This window comes from Gobio gobio (assembly GCF_949357685.1).
Source record: "Gobio gobio genome assembly, chromosome: 17".
NCBI lineage: Eukaryota > Metazoa > Chordata > Actinopteri > Cypriniformes > Gobionidae > Gobio > Gobio gobio.
Window position 1 is genome coordinate 3,266,498 of NC_137110.1, and position 17,677 is coordinate 3,284,174.

General features: G+C 39.8%; 1 protein-coding gene across 2 annotated transcripts in view; it reads right to left on the reverse strand.

Annotated features, from left to right (window-relative positions):
- nudt3b (nudix (nucleoside diphosphate linked moiety X)-type motif 3b) overlaps positions 1–13,831 on the reverse strand; it is a 26,902-nt gene extending 13,071 nt beyond the window's left edge. For both annotated transcript variants that reach the window (XM_079841043.1, XM_079841042.1), the window contains exons 1-2: positions 13,537–13,831; positions 6,827–6,937 (exon numbers count right to left, since the gene is read on the reverse strand). In XM_079841043.1, the coding sequence (XP_079697169.1) occupies positions 6,827–6,937; positions 13,537–13,635 (210 nt within the window). In that variant the 5' untranslated portion in view covers positions 13,636–13,831. The remainder of the gene's footprint in view (positions 1–6,826; positions 6,938–13,536) is intronic.
- Between the last annotated feature and the right edge of the window lie 3,846 nt (positions 13,832–17,677).

A 17,677-nucleotide genomic window follows, 5' to 3' on the forward strand; every position in this document is an offset into this window, starting at 1 on the left:
CATCCTTGCTAAATAAAAAGTATTAATTTCTCTCTCTCTCGCTTTAAAAAACAAAAACGAATCTCACTGACCCCAAACTTCTATACGATAGTGTGTTGTTTTACTATGATATAATCAGGATAACACTGTAAAGACAGTCTCAATGTTCTCCAGCATAATTTGAGAGTGCATCTTAAGCTTCAATGTAAGAACATCTGAGAGTCACATGACCAATAACACTCATTCAGGCCCCACTTTATATTAGGTGGCCTTAACTACTATGTACTTACATCAAAAAATAAGTACATTGTACTTACTGTGTTCAAATTGTATTGCAAAACACCTTTGCTGATATTGAGGTGTGATACGGGTAGGGTTAGGGACAGGTGTGGTGATCTGGGTAAGTTTAAGGGTAGAGTTAGGGACAGGTGTGGTGGTGTGGGTAAGTTTAAGGGTAGGGTTAGGGACAGGTGTGGTGATCTGGGTAAGTTTAAGGGTAGAGTTAGGGACAGGTGTGGTGGTGTGGGTAAGTTTAAGGGTAGGGTTAGGGACAGGTGTGGTGGTGTGGGTAAGTTTAAGGGTAGGGTTAGGGACAGGTGTGGTGGTGTGGGTAAGTTTAAGGGTAGGGTTAGGGACAGGTGTGGTGATCTGGGTAAGTTTAAGGGTAGGGTTAGGGACAGGTGTGGTGGTATGGGTAAGTTTAAGGGTAGAGTTAGGGACAGGTGTGGTGGTGTGGGTAAGTTTAAGGGTAGGGTTAGGGACAGGTGTGGTGGTATGGGTAAGTTTAAGGGTAGGGTTAGGGACAGGTGTGGTGGTATGGGTAAGTTTAAGGGTAGGGTTAGGGACAGGTGTGGTGATCTGGGTAAGTTTAAGGGTAGGGTTAGGGACAGGTGTGGTGATCTGGGTGAGTTTAAGGGTAGAGTTAGGGACAGGTGTGGTGATCTGGGTAAGTTTAAGGGTAGGGTTAGGGACAGGTGTGGTGATCTGGGTAAGTTTAAGGGTAGGGTTAGGGACAGGTGTGGTGATCTGGGTAAGTTTAAGGGTAGGGTTAGGGACAGGTGTGGTGATCTGGGTAAGTTTAAGGGTAGAGTTAGGGACAGGTGTGGTGATCTGGGTAAGTTTAAGGGTAGAGTTAGGGACAGGTGTGGTGGTGTGGGTAAGTTTAAGGGTAGAGTTAGGGACAGGTGTGGTGGTGTGGGTAAGTTTAAGGGTAGGGTTAGGGACAGGTGTGGTGATCTGGGTGAGTTTAAGGGTAGAGTTAGGGACAGGTGTGGTGATCTGGGTAAGTTTAAGGGTAGAGTTAGGGACAGGTGTGGTGATCTGGGTAAGTTTAAGGGTAGGGTTAGGGACAGGTGTGGTGATCTGGGTAAGTTTAAGGGTAGGGTTAGGGACAGGTGTGGTGATCTGGGTAAGTTTAAGGGTAGAGTTAGGGACAGGTGTGGTGGTGTGGGTAAGTTTAAGGGTAGAGTTAGGGACAGGTGTGGTGGTGTGGGTAAGTTTAAGGGTAGGGTTAGGGACAGGTGTGGTGATCTGGGTGAGTTTAAGGGTAGAGTTAGGGACAGGTGTGGTGATCTGGGTAAGTTTAAGGGTAGAGTTAGGGACAGGTGTGGTGATCTGGGTAAGTTTAAGGGTAGAGTTAGGTGTAAGGGAAGTGTCAACTGTGTAATTACAAATGTAACTACAGAAATTAATTACAGATGTAATTACATGCAGGTATTTTTTTAAATGCAAGTACAATGTAAAAACATGTATGTACACAATAAGTGCATTGTATCAAATTATTAATTAAAATGTTAGTACATAGTAGTTAAAGGGTTAGTTCACCCAAAAATGAAAATTCTGTCATTAATTCCTCACCCTCATGTTGTTGGACACCCGTCAGACCTCCGTTCATCTTCAGACACAAATGAAGATATTTTAGTGTAAAGCTGATGCTGAGAAAGGCTTCAGATTGGCCTCCATTAGCATTCAGTACATTTACACTCACAAGACCCATAAAAGGCTCTAAAAACATCGTTACAAAGTCCATCTCACCACAGTGACTCTACAATAATCTTACGAAGCGACGACAATAGTTTTTGTGCGCAAAAAAAAAATCAAAATAACACCTTTATCCAACTTGTTCTTGTCTTCCGTGTGTGTCTCCACGACGCATGCATGAGAATATGAGCAGATCCGGCGTTCGGACACGTGACCCAGAAGAGATTTGTTTACAAGCAGAGGAAGACGCGCGTATCTCAGCTGTTGAATTCTACATTGATCGTGCTTTAGGTCTCGGCGTAGTTCTCAAAATGGGGCTAAAGTGGCATTTCATGGATTCCCGAACGCCGGATCTGCTCATATTCTCGCGCATGCGTCGTGGAGACACACACGGAAGACAAGAACAAGCTGGATAAAGGTGTTATTTAGATTTTTTTTGCGCACAAAAACTATTGTCGTCGCATCGTAAGATTATTGTAGAGTCACTGTGGTGAGATGGACTTTGTAACGATGTTTTTAGTGCCTTTTATGGGTCTTGTGAGTATAAATGTACTGAATGCCAATGGAGGCCTATCTGAAGCCTTTCTCAGCATCAGCTTTACACTAAAATATCTTCATTTGTGTCTGAAGATGACCGGAGGTCTGACGGGTGTCCAACCACATGAGGGTGAGGAATTAATGACAGAGTTTTCATTTTTGGGTGAACTAACCCTTTAAGGTCACCTAATATAAAGTGGGTCCCTCATTCGTTTGCGTTTGCATTTGATTAGTCACCTAGAAAAGCAGAAATCTCTGAAATATTCTAATTTAACATCATTTTTCATGTGGTCTCAGGCTTCAGGACAATCCCACACATTCGCTGAATGCGGCTGGCCTCGTGTCATGGTCCGCTTATAGTCCACGGTCACTCTTGGCCACTGTCTGGCAGTCGAGGTGTGAAGAGCAGCTCTTAATCTGAGTGTAATGCCCTTTAAAACTGTAAGGCGATCGTCCCAGAATGAGCAGCATGTCCGCCTTCTGTCAGATGGCCAGCCAAAGAGAGAGTGTGGCAGATCTCAGCTGATGGAGCATTATCACTTCTCTTTAAGAGAAACCCCATAGGTCAAGTGTCGGCAGAGCAAAAACCTAGAGTTCCCATGTTTGCACAATGGATCAAGTTAAAAATATACGCCAGTTGTTAGTAATGATAGTCTAAGTCTATGTTCAGACGGCAGGCAAATCAGATTTTTTCCTTAAACGTGGTTTGAATGAGATCAAAATGAACATAGCCTAAAAAATCAGACAGGCAATTAATTACCTGATATTTAGCCATATTAAAATTATCAGGCCTATTGGTCATTCCACCGAGATTTATCCATTTTGAAAATATCACAAAATCATTGAGCATTGAAGTCAGAAATTGTGTTATGCGCATTAGCCATAAAAAAACGATGAAACTGTAAAATCATGACAAATTAACAATATCTCCTACAAATGATGTATGAAACTCCCACCATCTATTTTCATTTAAAGGGTTAGTTCACCCAAAAATGATAATTCTGTCATTAATTACTCACCCTCATGTCGTTCCAAACCTGTACGACTTTTGAAGCGACCACTTTGATGCTTTCATAAAGAGATCATAAAACTAATCCATATGAATTAAGCGGTTTAGTCCAAATTCTTACTTGATCACTGAATTTAGGCTTTTATTCACATATAAACATTGATCAGCGAATATAAACAGAAGCTCAAAAGTGATGCGTAACACGAGAATGAACCTCATTGGTTCTTGAGAAGCTCAAACGTGATGCGAAACACCAGAATGAACCTCATTGGTTCTTGAGGAGCTCAAACGTGATGCGTAACACGAGATTGAACCTCATTGGTTCTTGAGAAGCTCAAACGTGATGCGTAACACGAGAATGAACCTCATTGGTTCTTGAGAAGCTCAAACGTGATGCGTAACACGAGATTGAACCTCATTGGTTCTTGAGAAGCTCAAACGTGATGCGTAACACGAGAATGAACCTCATTGGTTCTTGAGAAGCTCAAACGTGATGCGAAACACCAGAATGAACCTCATTGGTTCTTGAGAAGCTCAAACGTGATGCGAAACACCAGAATGAACCTCATTGGTTCTTGAGAAGCTCAAACGTGATGCGTAACACGAGAATGAACCTCATTGGTTCTTGAGAAGCTCAAACGTGATGCGTAACACGAGAATGAACCTCATTGGTTCTTGAGAAGCTCAAACGTGATGCGAAACACCAGAATGAACCTCATTGGTTCTAGAGAAGCTCAAACGTGATGCGTAACACCAGAATGAACCTCATTGGTTCTCGAGAAGCTCAAACGTGATGCGTAACACCAGAATGAACCTCATTGGTTCTTGAGAAGCTCAAACGTGATGCGTAACACGAGATTGAACCTCATTGGTTCTTGAGAAACTCAAACGTGATGCGTGACACGAGAATGAACCTCATTGGTTCTTGAGAAGCTCAAACGTGCGGCGTAACACCAGCATGAACCTCATTGGTTCTTGAGAAGCTCAAACGTGATGCGTAACACCAGAATGAACCTCATTGGTTCTTGAGAAGCTCAAACGTGATGCGTAACACCAGAATGAACCTCATTGGTTCTTGAGAAGCTCAAACGTGCGGCGTAACACCAGCATGAACCTCATTGGTTCTTGAGAAGCTCAAACGTGATGCGTAACACCAGAATGAACCTCATTGGTTCTTGAGAAGCTCAAACGTGATGCGTAACACCAGAATGAACCTCATTGGTCCTTGAGAAGCTCAAACGTGATGCGTAACACCAGAATGAACCTCATTGGTTCTCATGCTTGAGCTTCCGTTTACCTCAACTGATGTATGTGTTGATGAATGTTGTGAATAAAAGCCTAAATTCAATCTGTTAATCATATAAAGCGATCGAGTCTCTTCAGAACATTTTGGAATAAACTGCTCAATTAACCTTCGGTAAGCCCCTCCCCTCAAACTCAGATGAGCCAATAGCAGTTGAGTATCAGTTGCGCTGGGACCGGAACTCGGACATCTTTAGGTTTCAGCGCCATAGAGAAACATTGGAAAATCCGAAGCTCTCATCGGTTTGATGGTGTTTATGCTACAAAAATGCTCAAATGTTGTACCTGAGGTACTGTAGCACTGACTCCAGGGATCCTGAGAGGATTTTCTGTTTGTCATATTCTCGTTAAATTGCGATTAAAGTCCCTGCTAACATACAAACCAAAATAACTAAATGTTCTCACGTCATGTGACACTGTAGGTCAAAAACACGAAGGTCTACATTTCAGTGCCTCTCTTATCCATATTAAACTGGTTATATGTAAATTAATTTAATTTTAGATATGTTTAAGGTCTACATTATCTGTCCTACTAAGGAGGACTCCTATTTTGATGGGTATTATAGTCTCCGGGTAGTGAAAGGAAGAGCTCGCACGCAGTTTATCGGAGTTGTTTTGCAGATACAAAGTTTACCAGTTATTAACTGCACTCTCGAAAAGTCATAAGCAGTGTTGGGGGTAACGCATTACAAGTAACTTGAGTTACGTAATAATATTACTTTTTCAAGTAACTAGTAAAGTAACGCATTACTTTTCAAATTTACAACAAAATATCTGAGTTACTTTTTCAAAAAAGTAACGCAAGTTACTTTTTCACATTTATTTGACTGACAGCTCTCCTGCCCCCATGTTGTGAAAAATAAGTGGAAAGGTGTGTGTGTAAACATGATGGTTATTGTAGTTCTAGACTAACTCGCACAATAAAGATTCAGTACTCCTCAAAATGAATAAAATCAGTCAAATGCAAAATCAGAATACTCAAACCTCAAATATATAAATGTTAAATAGAACAAATATTTTTATGCATTTAATCTACCTTTATTGACCAATGTCGTGCTGCTGGCCTTTGATGATTCAGTTAAGCCATGAGCAAAAATTACTAGATTTTTTGTTTTTATTGGTAAAACGTTTTTCTCCTGCGTCCTATTCTACCATTATCCAGAATGGCAGCACATTTTTACCTCAGCCTGAGGCCTATTATTTCAATTTTGGTATGAACAGGTCTTTACATTAGCACAAAAAAGGACTTTTTTTGCTATTAAAAAACAAAACTAAAAAGCAAGCCCAGCCCAGGTGAGAAAAAGTAACGCAAAAGTAACGCAACGCATTACTTTTCTTAAAAAGTAACTCAATTAGTTACTTTTTAAGGGAGTAACGCAATATTGTAATGCATTACTTTTCAAAGTAACTTTCCCCAACACTGGTCATAAGCTCTGAGTATGTTTATTTACTGTTAGTTGTGAGTGTTTTTGTGTAATTTGCTGTGTGTGTTAATGGTAATGCAACGGAGAGAGTGAGTTTGTGAATGAGATGTTAATGCGCACTTCTTATGCTTTGTTTGTTCAGCTCTTACGATGATTTTCTGGAGTGAAACAGGACATAATAAACTTGATAAACCATCAGTAAAGTTTGTCCATCATTCGGACGGGATATACGCTACAATCTGTGTCCAAAAACATCTCAGGATAAGGTTTTCACACGGACAGCTGTACATTGTAAGATATAGCAACTCTGTTTGTTTGTCCGAGTTAGCAACAGTAACTAAGGGGGCAGGGCTTACCGATAGGTCAATTCATATGGATTAGTTTTATGATCTCTTTATGATCTTTTTGAAGCGTAGCTGTATGATCTTCATTTGTGTTCTGAAGATGAACGAAAGTCTTACAGGTTTGAAACGACATGACGGTGAGCAACTAGTGACAGAATTGTAATGTTTGGGTGAACTAACCCTTTAATATAATGTTGAGCATGATTGATTTCCTGCATAATCCGAGAGAAGCGCATGAATCAAAGTCAAACCTCTTCACAGACTTCTCTGGCAGCGGCGGCATTGGGCTCTTCCTCAGGCTCCATTCCTCCTCCAGGAACGATCCATCTGTCCGGGTTTCTGCTGCTGCTCACCAACAACACCTGTGGACACGGAACACGATTTCAGGCGGAACGTTAGTGACTGAACAATATCCCGGACAGGCCGATTAACAATAGGCCAATGGCTACACTCTAATAAAAAAAAAAGGTTCTATATGGCACCAAAAATGGTTCTTGGCTCGTAATCATAGGGGAACCTTTTTAAGTGCTATATAGTACTAAAATTTTGGTTCTTCAGCGGTGGTTCTTCAGCGGTGCTTCAGCGGTGGTTCTTCAGCGCTTCTTCAGCAGTTCTTCAGCGGTTCTTCAGCGGTGCTTCTTTAGCAGTTCTTCAGCGGTTCTTCAGAGGTTCTTCAGCAGTTCTTCAGCGCTTCTTCAGCAGTTCTTCAGCGGTTCTTCAGCGGTGCTTCTTTAGCAGTTCTTCAGCGGTTCTTCAGCGGTGCTTCAGCGCTTCTTCAGCGGTGCTTCAGCGGTTCTTCAGCAGTTCTTCAGTGGTTCTTCAGCGGTTCTTCAGCGGTTCTTCAGCGGTGCTTCAGCGGTTCTTCAGCAGTTCTTCAGCGGTGCTTCAGCGGTGCTTCAGCGGTTCTTCAGCGGTGTTTCAGCGGTTCTTCAGCGGTTCTTCAGCGGTGCTTCAGCGGTTCTTCAGCGGTGCTTCTTTAGCAGTTCTTCAGCGGTTCTTCAGCGGTTCTTCAGCGGTGCTTCAGCGCTTCTTCAGCGGTTCTTCAGAGGTTCTTCAGCGGTTCTTCAGTGGTGCTTCTTTAGCAGTTCTTCAGCGGTTCTTCAGAGGTTCTTCAGCGCTTCTTCAGCGGTGCTTCAGCGGTTCTTCAGCAGTTCTTCAGTGGTTCTTCAGCGGTGCTTCAGCGGTTCTTCAGCGGTGTTTCAGCGGTTCTTCAGCGGTTCTTCAGCGGTGCTTCAGCGGTTCTTCAGCGGTGCTTCTTTAGCAGTTCTTCAGCGGTTCTTCAGCGGTTCTTCAGCGGTGCTTCAGCGCTTCTTCAGCGGTTCTTCAGAGGTTCTTCAGCGGTTCTTCAGTGGTGCTTCTTTAGCAGTTCTTCAGCGGTTCTTCAGAGGTTCTTCAGCGCTTCTTCAGCGGTGCTTCAGCGGTTCTTCAGCAGTTCTTCAGTGGTTCTTCAGCGCTTCTTCAGCAGTTCTTCAGCGGTTCTTCAGCGGTGCTTCTTTAGCAGTTCTTCAGCGGTTCTTCAGCGGTGCTTCAGCGCTTCTTCAGCGGTGCTTCAGCGGTTCTTCAGCAGTTCTTCAGTGGTTCTTCAGCGGTTCTTCAGCGGTTCTTCAGCGGTGCTTCAGCGGTTCTTCAGCAGTTCTTCAGCGGTTCTTCAGCGGTTCTTCAGCGGTGCTTCAGCGGTTCTTCAGCGGTGCTTCAGCGGTTCTTCAGCGGTTCTTCAGCGGTGCTTCAGCGGTTCTTCAGCGGTGCTTCTTTAGCAGTTCTTCAGCGGTTCTTCAGCGGTGCTTCAGCGCTTCTTCAGCGGTTCTTCAGAGGTTCTTCAGCGGTTCTTCAGTGGTGCTTCAGCGGTGCTTCAGCGGTTCTTCAGCGGTTCTTCAGCGGTTCTTCAGTGGTGCTTCAGCGGTTCTTCAGCGGTTCTTCAGCGGTGCTTCAGCGCTTCTTTAGCGGTTCTTCAGCGCTTCTTCAGCGGTGCTTCAGCGCTTCTTCAGCGGTTCTTCAGCGGTGCTTCAGCGGTTCTTCAGCGGTTCTTCAGCGCTTCTTTAGCGGTTCTTCAGCGGTTCTTCAGCGGTTCTTCAGCGCTTCTTTAGCGGTTCTTCAGCGCTTCAGCGGTTCTTCAGCGCTTCTTTAGCGGTTCTTCAGCGGTTCTTCAGCGGTTCTTCAGCGGTTCTTCAGCGGTGCTTCAGCGGTTCTTCAGCGGTTCTTCAGTGGTGCTTCAGCGGTTCTTCAGCGGTTCTTCAGCGGTGCTTCAGCGCTTCTTTAGCGGTTCTTCAGCGGTTCTTCAGCGGTGCTTCAGCGGTTCTTTAGCGGTTCTTCAGCGGTTCTTCAGTGGTGCTTCAGTGGTTCTTCAGTGGTTCTTCAGCGGTGCTTCAGCGCTTCTTTAGCGGTTCTTCAGCGGTTCTTCAGCGGTGCTTCAGCGGTTCTTTAGCGGTTCTTCAGCGCTTCTTCAGCGGTGCTTCAGCGCTTCTTCAGCGGTTCTTCAGCGGTGCTTCAGCGGTTCTTCAGCGGTTCTTCAGCGCTTCTTTAGCGGTTCTTCAGCGCTTCTTCAGCGGTTCTTCAGCGGTTCTTCAGCGCTTCTTTAGCGGTTCTTCAGCGCTTCAGCGGTTCTTCAGCGCTTCTTTAGCGGTTCTTCAGCGGTTCTTCAGCGGTGCTTCAGCGCTTCTTCAGCGGTTCTTCAGCGGTGCTTCAGCGGTTCTTCAGCGGTTCTTCAGCGGTGCTTCAGCGCTTCTTTAGCGGTTCTTCAGCGGTGCTTCAGCGCTTCTTCAGCGGTGCTTCAGCGGTTCTTCAGCAGTTCTTCAGCGGTTCTTCAGCGGTGCTTCAGCGGTTCTTCAGCGCTTCTTCAGCTGTGCTTCAGCGGTGCTTCAGCGGTTCTTCAGCGGTGCTTCAGCGCTTCTTTAGCGGTTCTTCAGCGGTGCTTCAGCGCTTCTTCAGCGGTGCTTCAGCGGTTCTTCAGCGGTTCTTCAGCGGTTCTTCAGCGGTGCTTCAGCGGTTCTTCAGCGCTTCTTCAGCTGTGCTTCAGCGGTGCTTCAGCGGTTCTTCAGCGCTTCTTCAGTGGTGCTTCAGCGGTTCTTCAGCGCTTCTTCAGCAGTTCTTCAGCGGTTCTTCAGCTGTGCTTCAGCGGTGCTTCAGCGGTTCTTCAGCGCTTCTTCAGCAGTTCTTCAGCGGTTCTTCAGCGGTGCTTCAGCGGTTCTTCAGCGCTTCTTCAGCTGTGCTTCAGCGGTGCTTCAGCGGTTCTTCAGCGGTTCTTCAGCGGTGCTTCAGCGCTTCTTTAGCGGTTCTTCAGCGGTGCTTCAGCGGTTCTTCAGCGGTTCTTCAGCGGTGCTTCAGCGCTTCTTTAGCGGTGCTTCAGCGGTGCTTCAGCGGTGCTTCAGCGGTTCTTCAGCGCTTCTTCAGCGGTTCTTCACCGGTTCTTCACCGGTTCTTTGACTAAGGTGCTATATAGCACCGCTGAAGAACCACTGAAGGTACCAGGGGAGAATTCAGTATTCCTAAACGCAGGACTGCATTTGGTAAATCATCTTTTTCTTTTGTTGCCATAAATCAATGGAACACACTTCCAACAGAGTTGATTACATGTACGGATTTTACAAAATTTTCATGTCACACAAAACATTGGATCCTGTCACAACAAATTTGTGGCCATTTGTGAGTTTGTGTGAGAGATGGGGGGGTTTATTAATTTATAAAAGGTGATGGGAGGGGGGTAAATTGTTTTAATGATGTAGAAATGTGTCTATTGATAATTTTGTACTTGAAATATTGCACAACTGTGAATTTAGTAACTGTTAATTTATTGTATGTTTTATTTACCTGCCCAGGGACTACGGGTGGAAAATAGCAATTTGCTAAAACCCGGAGCAATGCATCTCTCCTTGTTATATACAGGGTTAATGTTTTATTGTGCACTGTCCCTGTTCAAATAAAAGAAATAATAATAAGCACCAAAATTGGTGCTATATAGCACTAAAAAAGGTTCCCCTACGATTACGAGCCAAGAACCATTTTTGGTGCTATATAGAACCTTTTTTTTAGAGTGTATTTTAATTGGCATTGCTCTCTTTCATTCTCAGCGGAAATACTTCGAAATTGTCTGCATTTTTGTGCCTTTTTTCCAGTTGACTTCTTCTAATGTCGTCTGACCATATTTCAATTAAAAACCTCGTCTCCTCCTCTCCCTGTGTGCTACCACGGCTCATTGTTCCTGCTAGCTTCTGTCTTCTTCTCTCAGTTGTTTAGGCTACGCTGGAACCACCGGAACGTCCTGTAAATGGTCTGAAAGTCCGAACCATACAGAAAAAGAAGCAAACCGTGGTTCAGTTTGATCCGGACCGAGACTACCTCTTTTCGTCTGACCCACACAGCCACACTAATAAGTTTTCGTTTGAAAACACATCTCTCCATTTTGGCCTTCCCTCCACACTTGTGGCGTTCACACTTGTGGCGTTCACACTGGACGCGAATGACACGGATAATTTGCGCTAATCGCGCGAAGTTCGACGCTTGAACATTTTGAGTTTACTTGCTTCATTCGCGCGTGACATTCACTTCACAACAGACGTGAATTCGCCTCATAGGCGGGGCTTCTGCCAGCGGCTCGTCTCGGCTGACATGGGTTGTGTCTTTTTTTGTTCAAATCTACTGTTAATGTGTGACAAAACGTAGTTAAGACTTTCAGGCGATAATGTAGTTGTTTAACGGCCGATCTTTGCTCTCATGGATCTATAATTTGTTCCCTGGCAAATCGTTTAGGCCGAGGGCAAAGTGAAGTTTCATTACTTTATATTTTTAGGCTATTTAACTTTACGTAACCGTTGTAGCCGACTAGCACTGACTTTGAATGTTTGACTGAATTGTTTGCTTTATTTCATGTATAGCTTCTTATACCTTTTACTTATACTTTTGTATTATTGATTAAACATAAACTTACATTTAACAAAAAGAGACTGGGTTGTTTTTCATGTCATTTAATGTTATCACAGTGATAATCATATTGTCTGAACCAGATATTAATATACAGATTTTCTCCTCATTGTTGTCACTACTAGAGCAAGCTCCTGATTGGTTTTCGCGGCGCGAATATCCGCCAAAGTTCAGATTTTTCAACTTGAGCGATTCGCGTGAATCACGCGTTCAAAACGCTCAATTCACGCCGCCTCATTCGCGCAAATCGCGCCGCAGCATTGACTTAACATCTAAATCATTCTCGCGAATCGCGTCATTCGTGTCCGGTGTGAACGCACCATGAAACTGCATTTTAAATAAACGAAAATGCTCTCCAAAGCGGATAAATTTGAAAATGCCTTCTTCGCGTTGTAGTGTGGACTGTGAAGACGAAGGTATTCGAGACGATGGCGCATGTTTAGTCATGTGACGCATATCCACCGACTCTATAGACGATGTGATTGGCCTGACCAGAGTTTGGTTTTTCCAGCTCGCAAGCCGATGGAGAGTTGCTAGACGACCCGGACTGCAAATTAGATTTAGATGACCGCTAGGGTGCGTCTCGATTTCTAGGCTAGATAACCGATAAATTGGCCGATAAATCTAAATCCAAATTTTTATATCATTTTTGAGAGCCTGGATTACAAAAACAAGTCTCAAAGCAAAGTTCTCATTATAATTGTATGTAGCCTATATGACAGACTTGTGCTGCACTTAAAGGCAAAATATGTAATTTTTGCGGTCACTTATTCAAAATAAAGGCGTGTCTTGACTCCTTGAGTGGGCGGAGCTTTTATTCTGAGCGCTTCCGCTTCTTTCGTTCACGTGTGTGTGTGTAACGCAGCGCTGTTTGATCATATCACACACATGTGAGTGTGTAAAACACATCAGATATTAAAGTGGCTTTGGTGTTGCCATGGTTACTACACAATAATGGTGACGCACGGTTAAAAATCGCTTATTTCTCTGGATTTAAACATTGAACACACAAGTCAACAAAAAAATCTTACATATTGTGCCTTTAACTGAATTTTCCTTTTTAAAAAGTGATTCAAATCATATTTCACGCAACTCAAACCCATCACAGCAAACAGTGCGCATCTTAAGTGTCTAAGTAGAAAGAAATTATGCATTAGCTTTAATATATCAGCTATATTTTCGATAACATTAAAAATGAACATGGTGGCGAGATATAGTGCATCCCTAGTGTCATTAGTAAAGATGTGTGTAGAATGATCCGATATATGTGAACGTACAAGTTTTCCGTAATGTTAATTTATAAAAATGTACACATTCAGTGTTTGCCTTTCTAAGACGTAAGATCGCCTGTGAAGCCCCTTGTTTTCTGTCATTAATAATATAAATGTTTATTACCAGGAAATTACCTATTTTATTTATGCTTTCAAACAATTGAACAAAGTGGTTTAGTTTATAAAGTGCTGTAGTGCTACTCGATGATACAAATATTATGTTGGATATGTAAGATCACCTGTGAAGCCCCTTGTTTTCTGTCATTAATAATATAAATATGTTTATTACCGGGAAATTATCATTTTACCAATTTGAATTATGCTTTCAAACAATTGAACAAAGTGTTTTAGTTTACAAAGTGCTACTCGATGATACAAATATTATAACGGTACTTTGTTGGAGATGTACCATGGTAACGTTACTCTTGTAATACTTATAGGACATTAGAATCGGTACCAAAACACTTTTATCGCTGGATATACTTGGACCGTATTGGATTTACCATGTTTTTTGGTTACCATAGTATTTTTAAATCGTATGACATCTCATTTGATATTTAAACAACCCATCAGATGAATGTCAATAAATCAATCAGGCTGTCACCGAGTCGCTTCGTTGATTATTGCTCGTCGCGTCGTTTAACGCTAGGCTAACTCCGCTAACTACTCCGAGGCTAACCGCCGCTAGCTCGCCGCTAACAAACAAAGCGTTTGAGTTTAAGCAGCTGACGCACGGCGCGTTCTCCCGCTCCACCGGCACCGCTAACGTTACTCACCTCCTGCTCGGTGTCGGTCCTGAAGCACAGGCAGGCGGCCCGCTTCTTAAACCCGTCTCCATCATAGGTGCGCGTTTGGTTCGACTTCACCTTCATCATCTCGGGCTGGGCGTCGCGACTGAGATCGGAACCTGATCCTTTCCGCGCGGATAGAGAGGCAAAGTCCGCGAAATGGAAACCCCGCGTGAATCACTGGAAATAGACTCTTCTACGCTTCATTTTCCCAAAGCCGAGCGCATCTCGGAGACAGACGCCATTATCGAAACCGCTACGGGAAGTGCGCAGCCTGCACGGCGCACACTGGGAGAACGCGCGTTACTGGCGTTAGAGAATAAGGCCTGCGGATATGAAATTGCGCATAGTAATCTGTCCGTTAATATTATTGTTATTAATTATAAATGGTTTTATTATTTGTTAATAATTTATTATGGTTACATTAACATTAACAATAGTTGCTATAATATTATTAATTTGATATAAACAGTATTTAAGTCTACTCACGTTATTTTGATTATTAATAATTATATCATCATAAACAATGCCAAATAATTATCAAATATAAATCCATCTACTACATAAATAATAAAAAATACCTATTATTCAGGTTATAGATATATTATATATATAATACATATAAATATATTTTATCTTATATATATTTAAATATATAAGATATTTAAATATATACAAAATTTAAATGTATCTCCCAAAATATATACATTTGACCTCTGTCTAACATTAACAACAGTCGTTATAATATTGTTAATTTGATATAAACAGTATTTAAGTGTTTTCCCAGAATATACTCAGGTTATTTTTATTATTAAAAATTATAATTCATCATAAACAATGACAAATATAAATCCATCTACTACATACATAATAAAAATACCTATTATTCAGGTATTAGATGGGTTTATATATATATATATATTTAAATAAATATGTATCTTCCAAAATATATACATTTTACCTCTGTCTAACATTAAAAACAGTCGTTATAATATTGTTAATTTGATATAAACAGTATTTAAGTGTTTTCCCAGAATATACTTGAATTATAATTCATCATAAACAATGACAAATAATCATATCTAATCCCTAAATAATAAAAACCCTATTAAAAACTATCTATCTATCTATATAGTAATCTTATTTCTTAATCTTTTTATATTTTTTAATCTTAATCTTTAAATAAATATGTATCTCCCAAAATATATAAATTTTACCTCTGTCTAACATTAACAAGTCTTTATAATATCATAATTATTATTAATTTGATATAAACAGTGTTTAAGTGTTTTCCCAGAATAAACTTGAATTATAATTCATCATAAACAATGACAAATAATCATATCTAATACCTAAATAATAAAAACCCTATTAAAAACTATCTCTATATATATATTTTGTAATCTTATTTCTTAATCATTTTATATTTTTTAATCTTAATATTTAAATAAATATGTATCTCCCAAAATATATCAATTTGACCTCTGTCTAACATTATTATTAATTTGATATAAACAGTATTTAAGTATTTTTCCAGAATACACTGGAATAATTATTTTGATTATTAATAATTATAATTCACCATAAACAATGACAAATAATTATAAAATATAAATCCATCTAATACCTAAATAATAAAACCCCCATAAAAATATATATTTTGTATCTTATATATTAAAATAAATATACATATCCCAAAATATATCCATTTTAGGTTTTTTAAATTGAAGTGGAAACATAATTCTTAAAATTATTATACAACATAACGCCTACCAGACTACATATTATATATTTTGTGCTTATAATGACTATAATATTTGAAAAATGCTTCATTTATAATAACATATTGAAATATATTATAACAGTAAATGCATAAACAACTTGAAAAAGTATTTTTATTAAGATCAACACACATTATACACACAAATAAACAGTCTATAAATCTAAAGCACATTTTATAACAGTAATATAATCAGATGTCACACACACCTATAGGTTTATTGACTGCTACATGGACGATCATTGCAGAATAAAGAGCATTTCTACTGATGAGAGGGACTTTGTGTTGGGCTTTTGCTGACACTGTAATACCTGAGGTGAATATTTCAGAAGTTATGAGGACTTGAATGCATAAAATGGAGGATTAATATGGGCTATGATTTAGATTGCACTTCTGCTTCATATGTATCTCATTTTTTAGTGCCCTGAAAAGTACATCTGAATCCTTGAGAAGCGTAGCTTATTGTCACTGTTGTGATCTGTCATGTACAGATGATTACAATAAATAAATATTCCATAAGCACTTGGGTGTGGAAAACCTTGAGCTGATCTCTGTGATGCAAATGATGCTGTAAGAAAGTGGGTTGTGTATTTTACATATAGTTGGCAAAAACATTTGTATTGACTTTTTAGTACCTTGAGTCAGCACTCCTGAAACAAGCCCACCTGAGGTTGATGAGTCTTTTCTTTCGCGATTAATCGCGATTAATCGCATCCAAAATAAAAGTCTGTGTTTACATAATATATGTGTGTGTACTCTGTTAATTATTATTTATATATAAATACACACACAAGCATGTATATATTTAAGAAAAAAATATAATTTTTTATATATAAAACATTTATATTTATATATATTATAGATTATATAAATGTATATACAGTATATACAATCAAATATTTCTTAAATATATACATGCTTGTGTGTGTATTTATATATAAATAATAATTAACAGAGTACACACACACATATTATGTAAACACAAACTTTTATTTTGGATGCGATTAATCGCGATTAATCTTTTGACAGCCCTAGTTTTTATCCCTTTTCACCCTTTTATAAGGGATTAGTACAAAATATCATATATCATATAGTTCCAAAACACAAGGATTCTTAGCTGGAAGGTCATTTAGCACAATACACACTGCAAAAATGCCTTTTTATTTAGTATTTTTGTCTTGTTTTCTGTCTAAATATCTAAAAATCCTTAAATAATTTACTAGATAATAAAAATGACATAAAGTATTTATTTTAGTCTTTTTTATTTAGGATTTTGTGAGAGTTTTGTGGTACTAATTAATATTTATGGAGTAATTAATATCCATTTTCCCATAGAAAATAATATTTAAGAAAATATTTGTTATTATTTTTCAATTAATGCATGCAGTATTTCAGGTTAAAATAGAGTTTAGGCCTGTAAAATCCCATTTCTTGAAGGAAATTAGCGATTAGCGCCATCTGTTGAGAGTGATTGGTGTTTTAGTGTCTTCACTGTTGTGTACTTTTTTCAGTATTGTGGCCAATTGGTAGATTGCGCACAAAAAATCTCTTTTTTTGTACTTATGTATTTTTTTTAAATGTATTTCCCATTGATTTCCTATGTTTTTTTTACGACCACTTAGCCTGTCCGAATAATGCCCTACATTTTTTTGTGTGTTCACATTCCAAGTGTCTTAAAACATTTGTACCATTCAGATGAAGCTGTGATTTTTTACAATTCAAAACGTTAAAACGAGCAAAACTGCCATTAAAATCATCTTTGTTTCTGTTTGGGACAAAAACATGAAACAAGATTTCAAACCATTTTGAATCTTTAGATATTTGGACTGCAAACCAGATAAAAATACTAAGTAAGAAAAGCATTTTCTGCAGTGCGTCAGTAAAGTGTATTTTTTATGATTTGTATGATTTGTATGATTTGAGTATGATTTGTACCCGCGAGCTCGGTGTCAGCGATGGCTTCAAAACTGACCAAATATCCAAATACAAACATGTTGTCATGTTCCTCAATGCGGATTCCTGCGGATTCTAGTGGAAAACATCTCATTAGTCCTCATCCTTCCCTCACACTTTGTCTCAAAATGACCCAGAGCCTTAAAATTACTCTTAATTAGTTTTTTGTCCAAAAAGATTATTTCATTTAATTTTGATAATATTTTTTCTATTTTTTAATGCAATTTTTGGGAGTTTATTTGGCTATTTTGTATTTTATTTACCTTTAAATTATTAATAAATAATACATTTAAGCACGTTCTTTACATTCTTTCAAATTAAATTCAAAATAACTCACAATTTCATTCATAACTCTTTTGATTCAGCCCAGAATATCTCACATTGGATGTCTTTGCC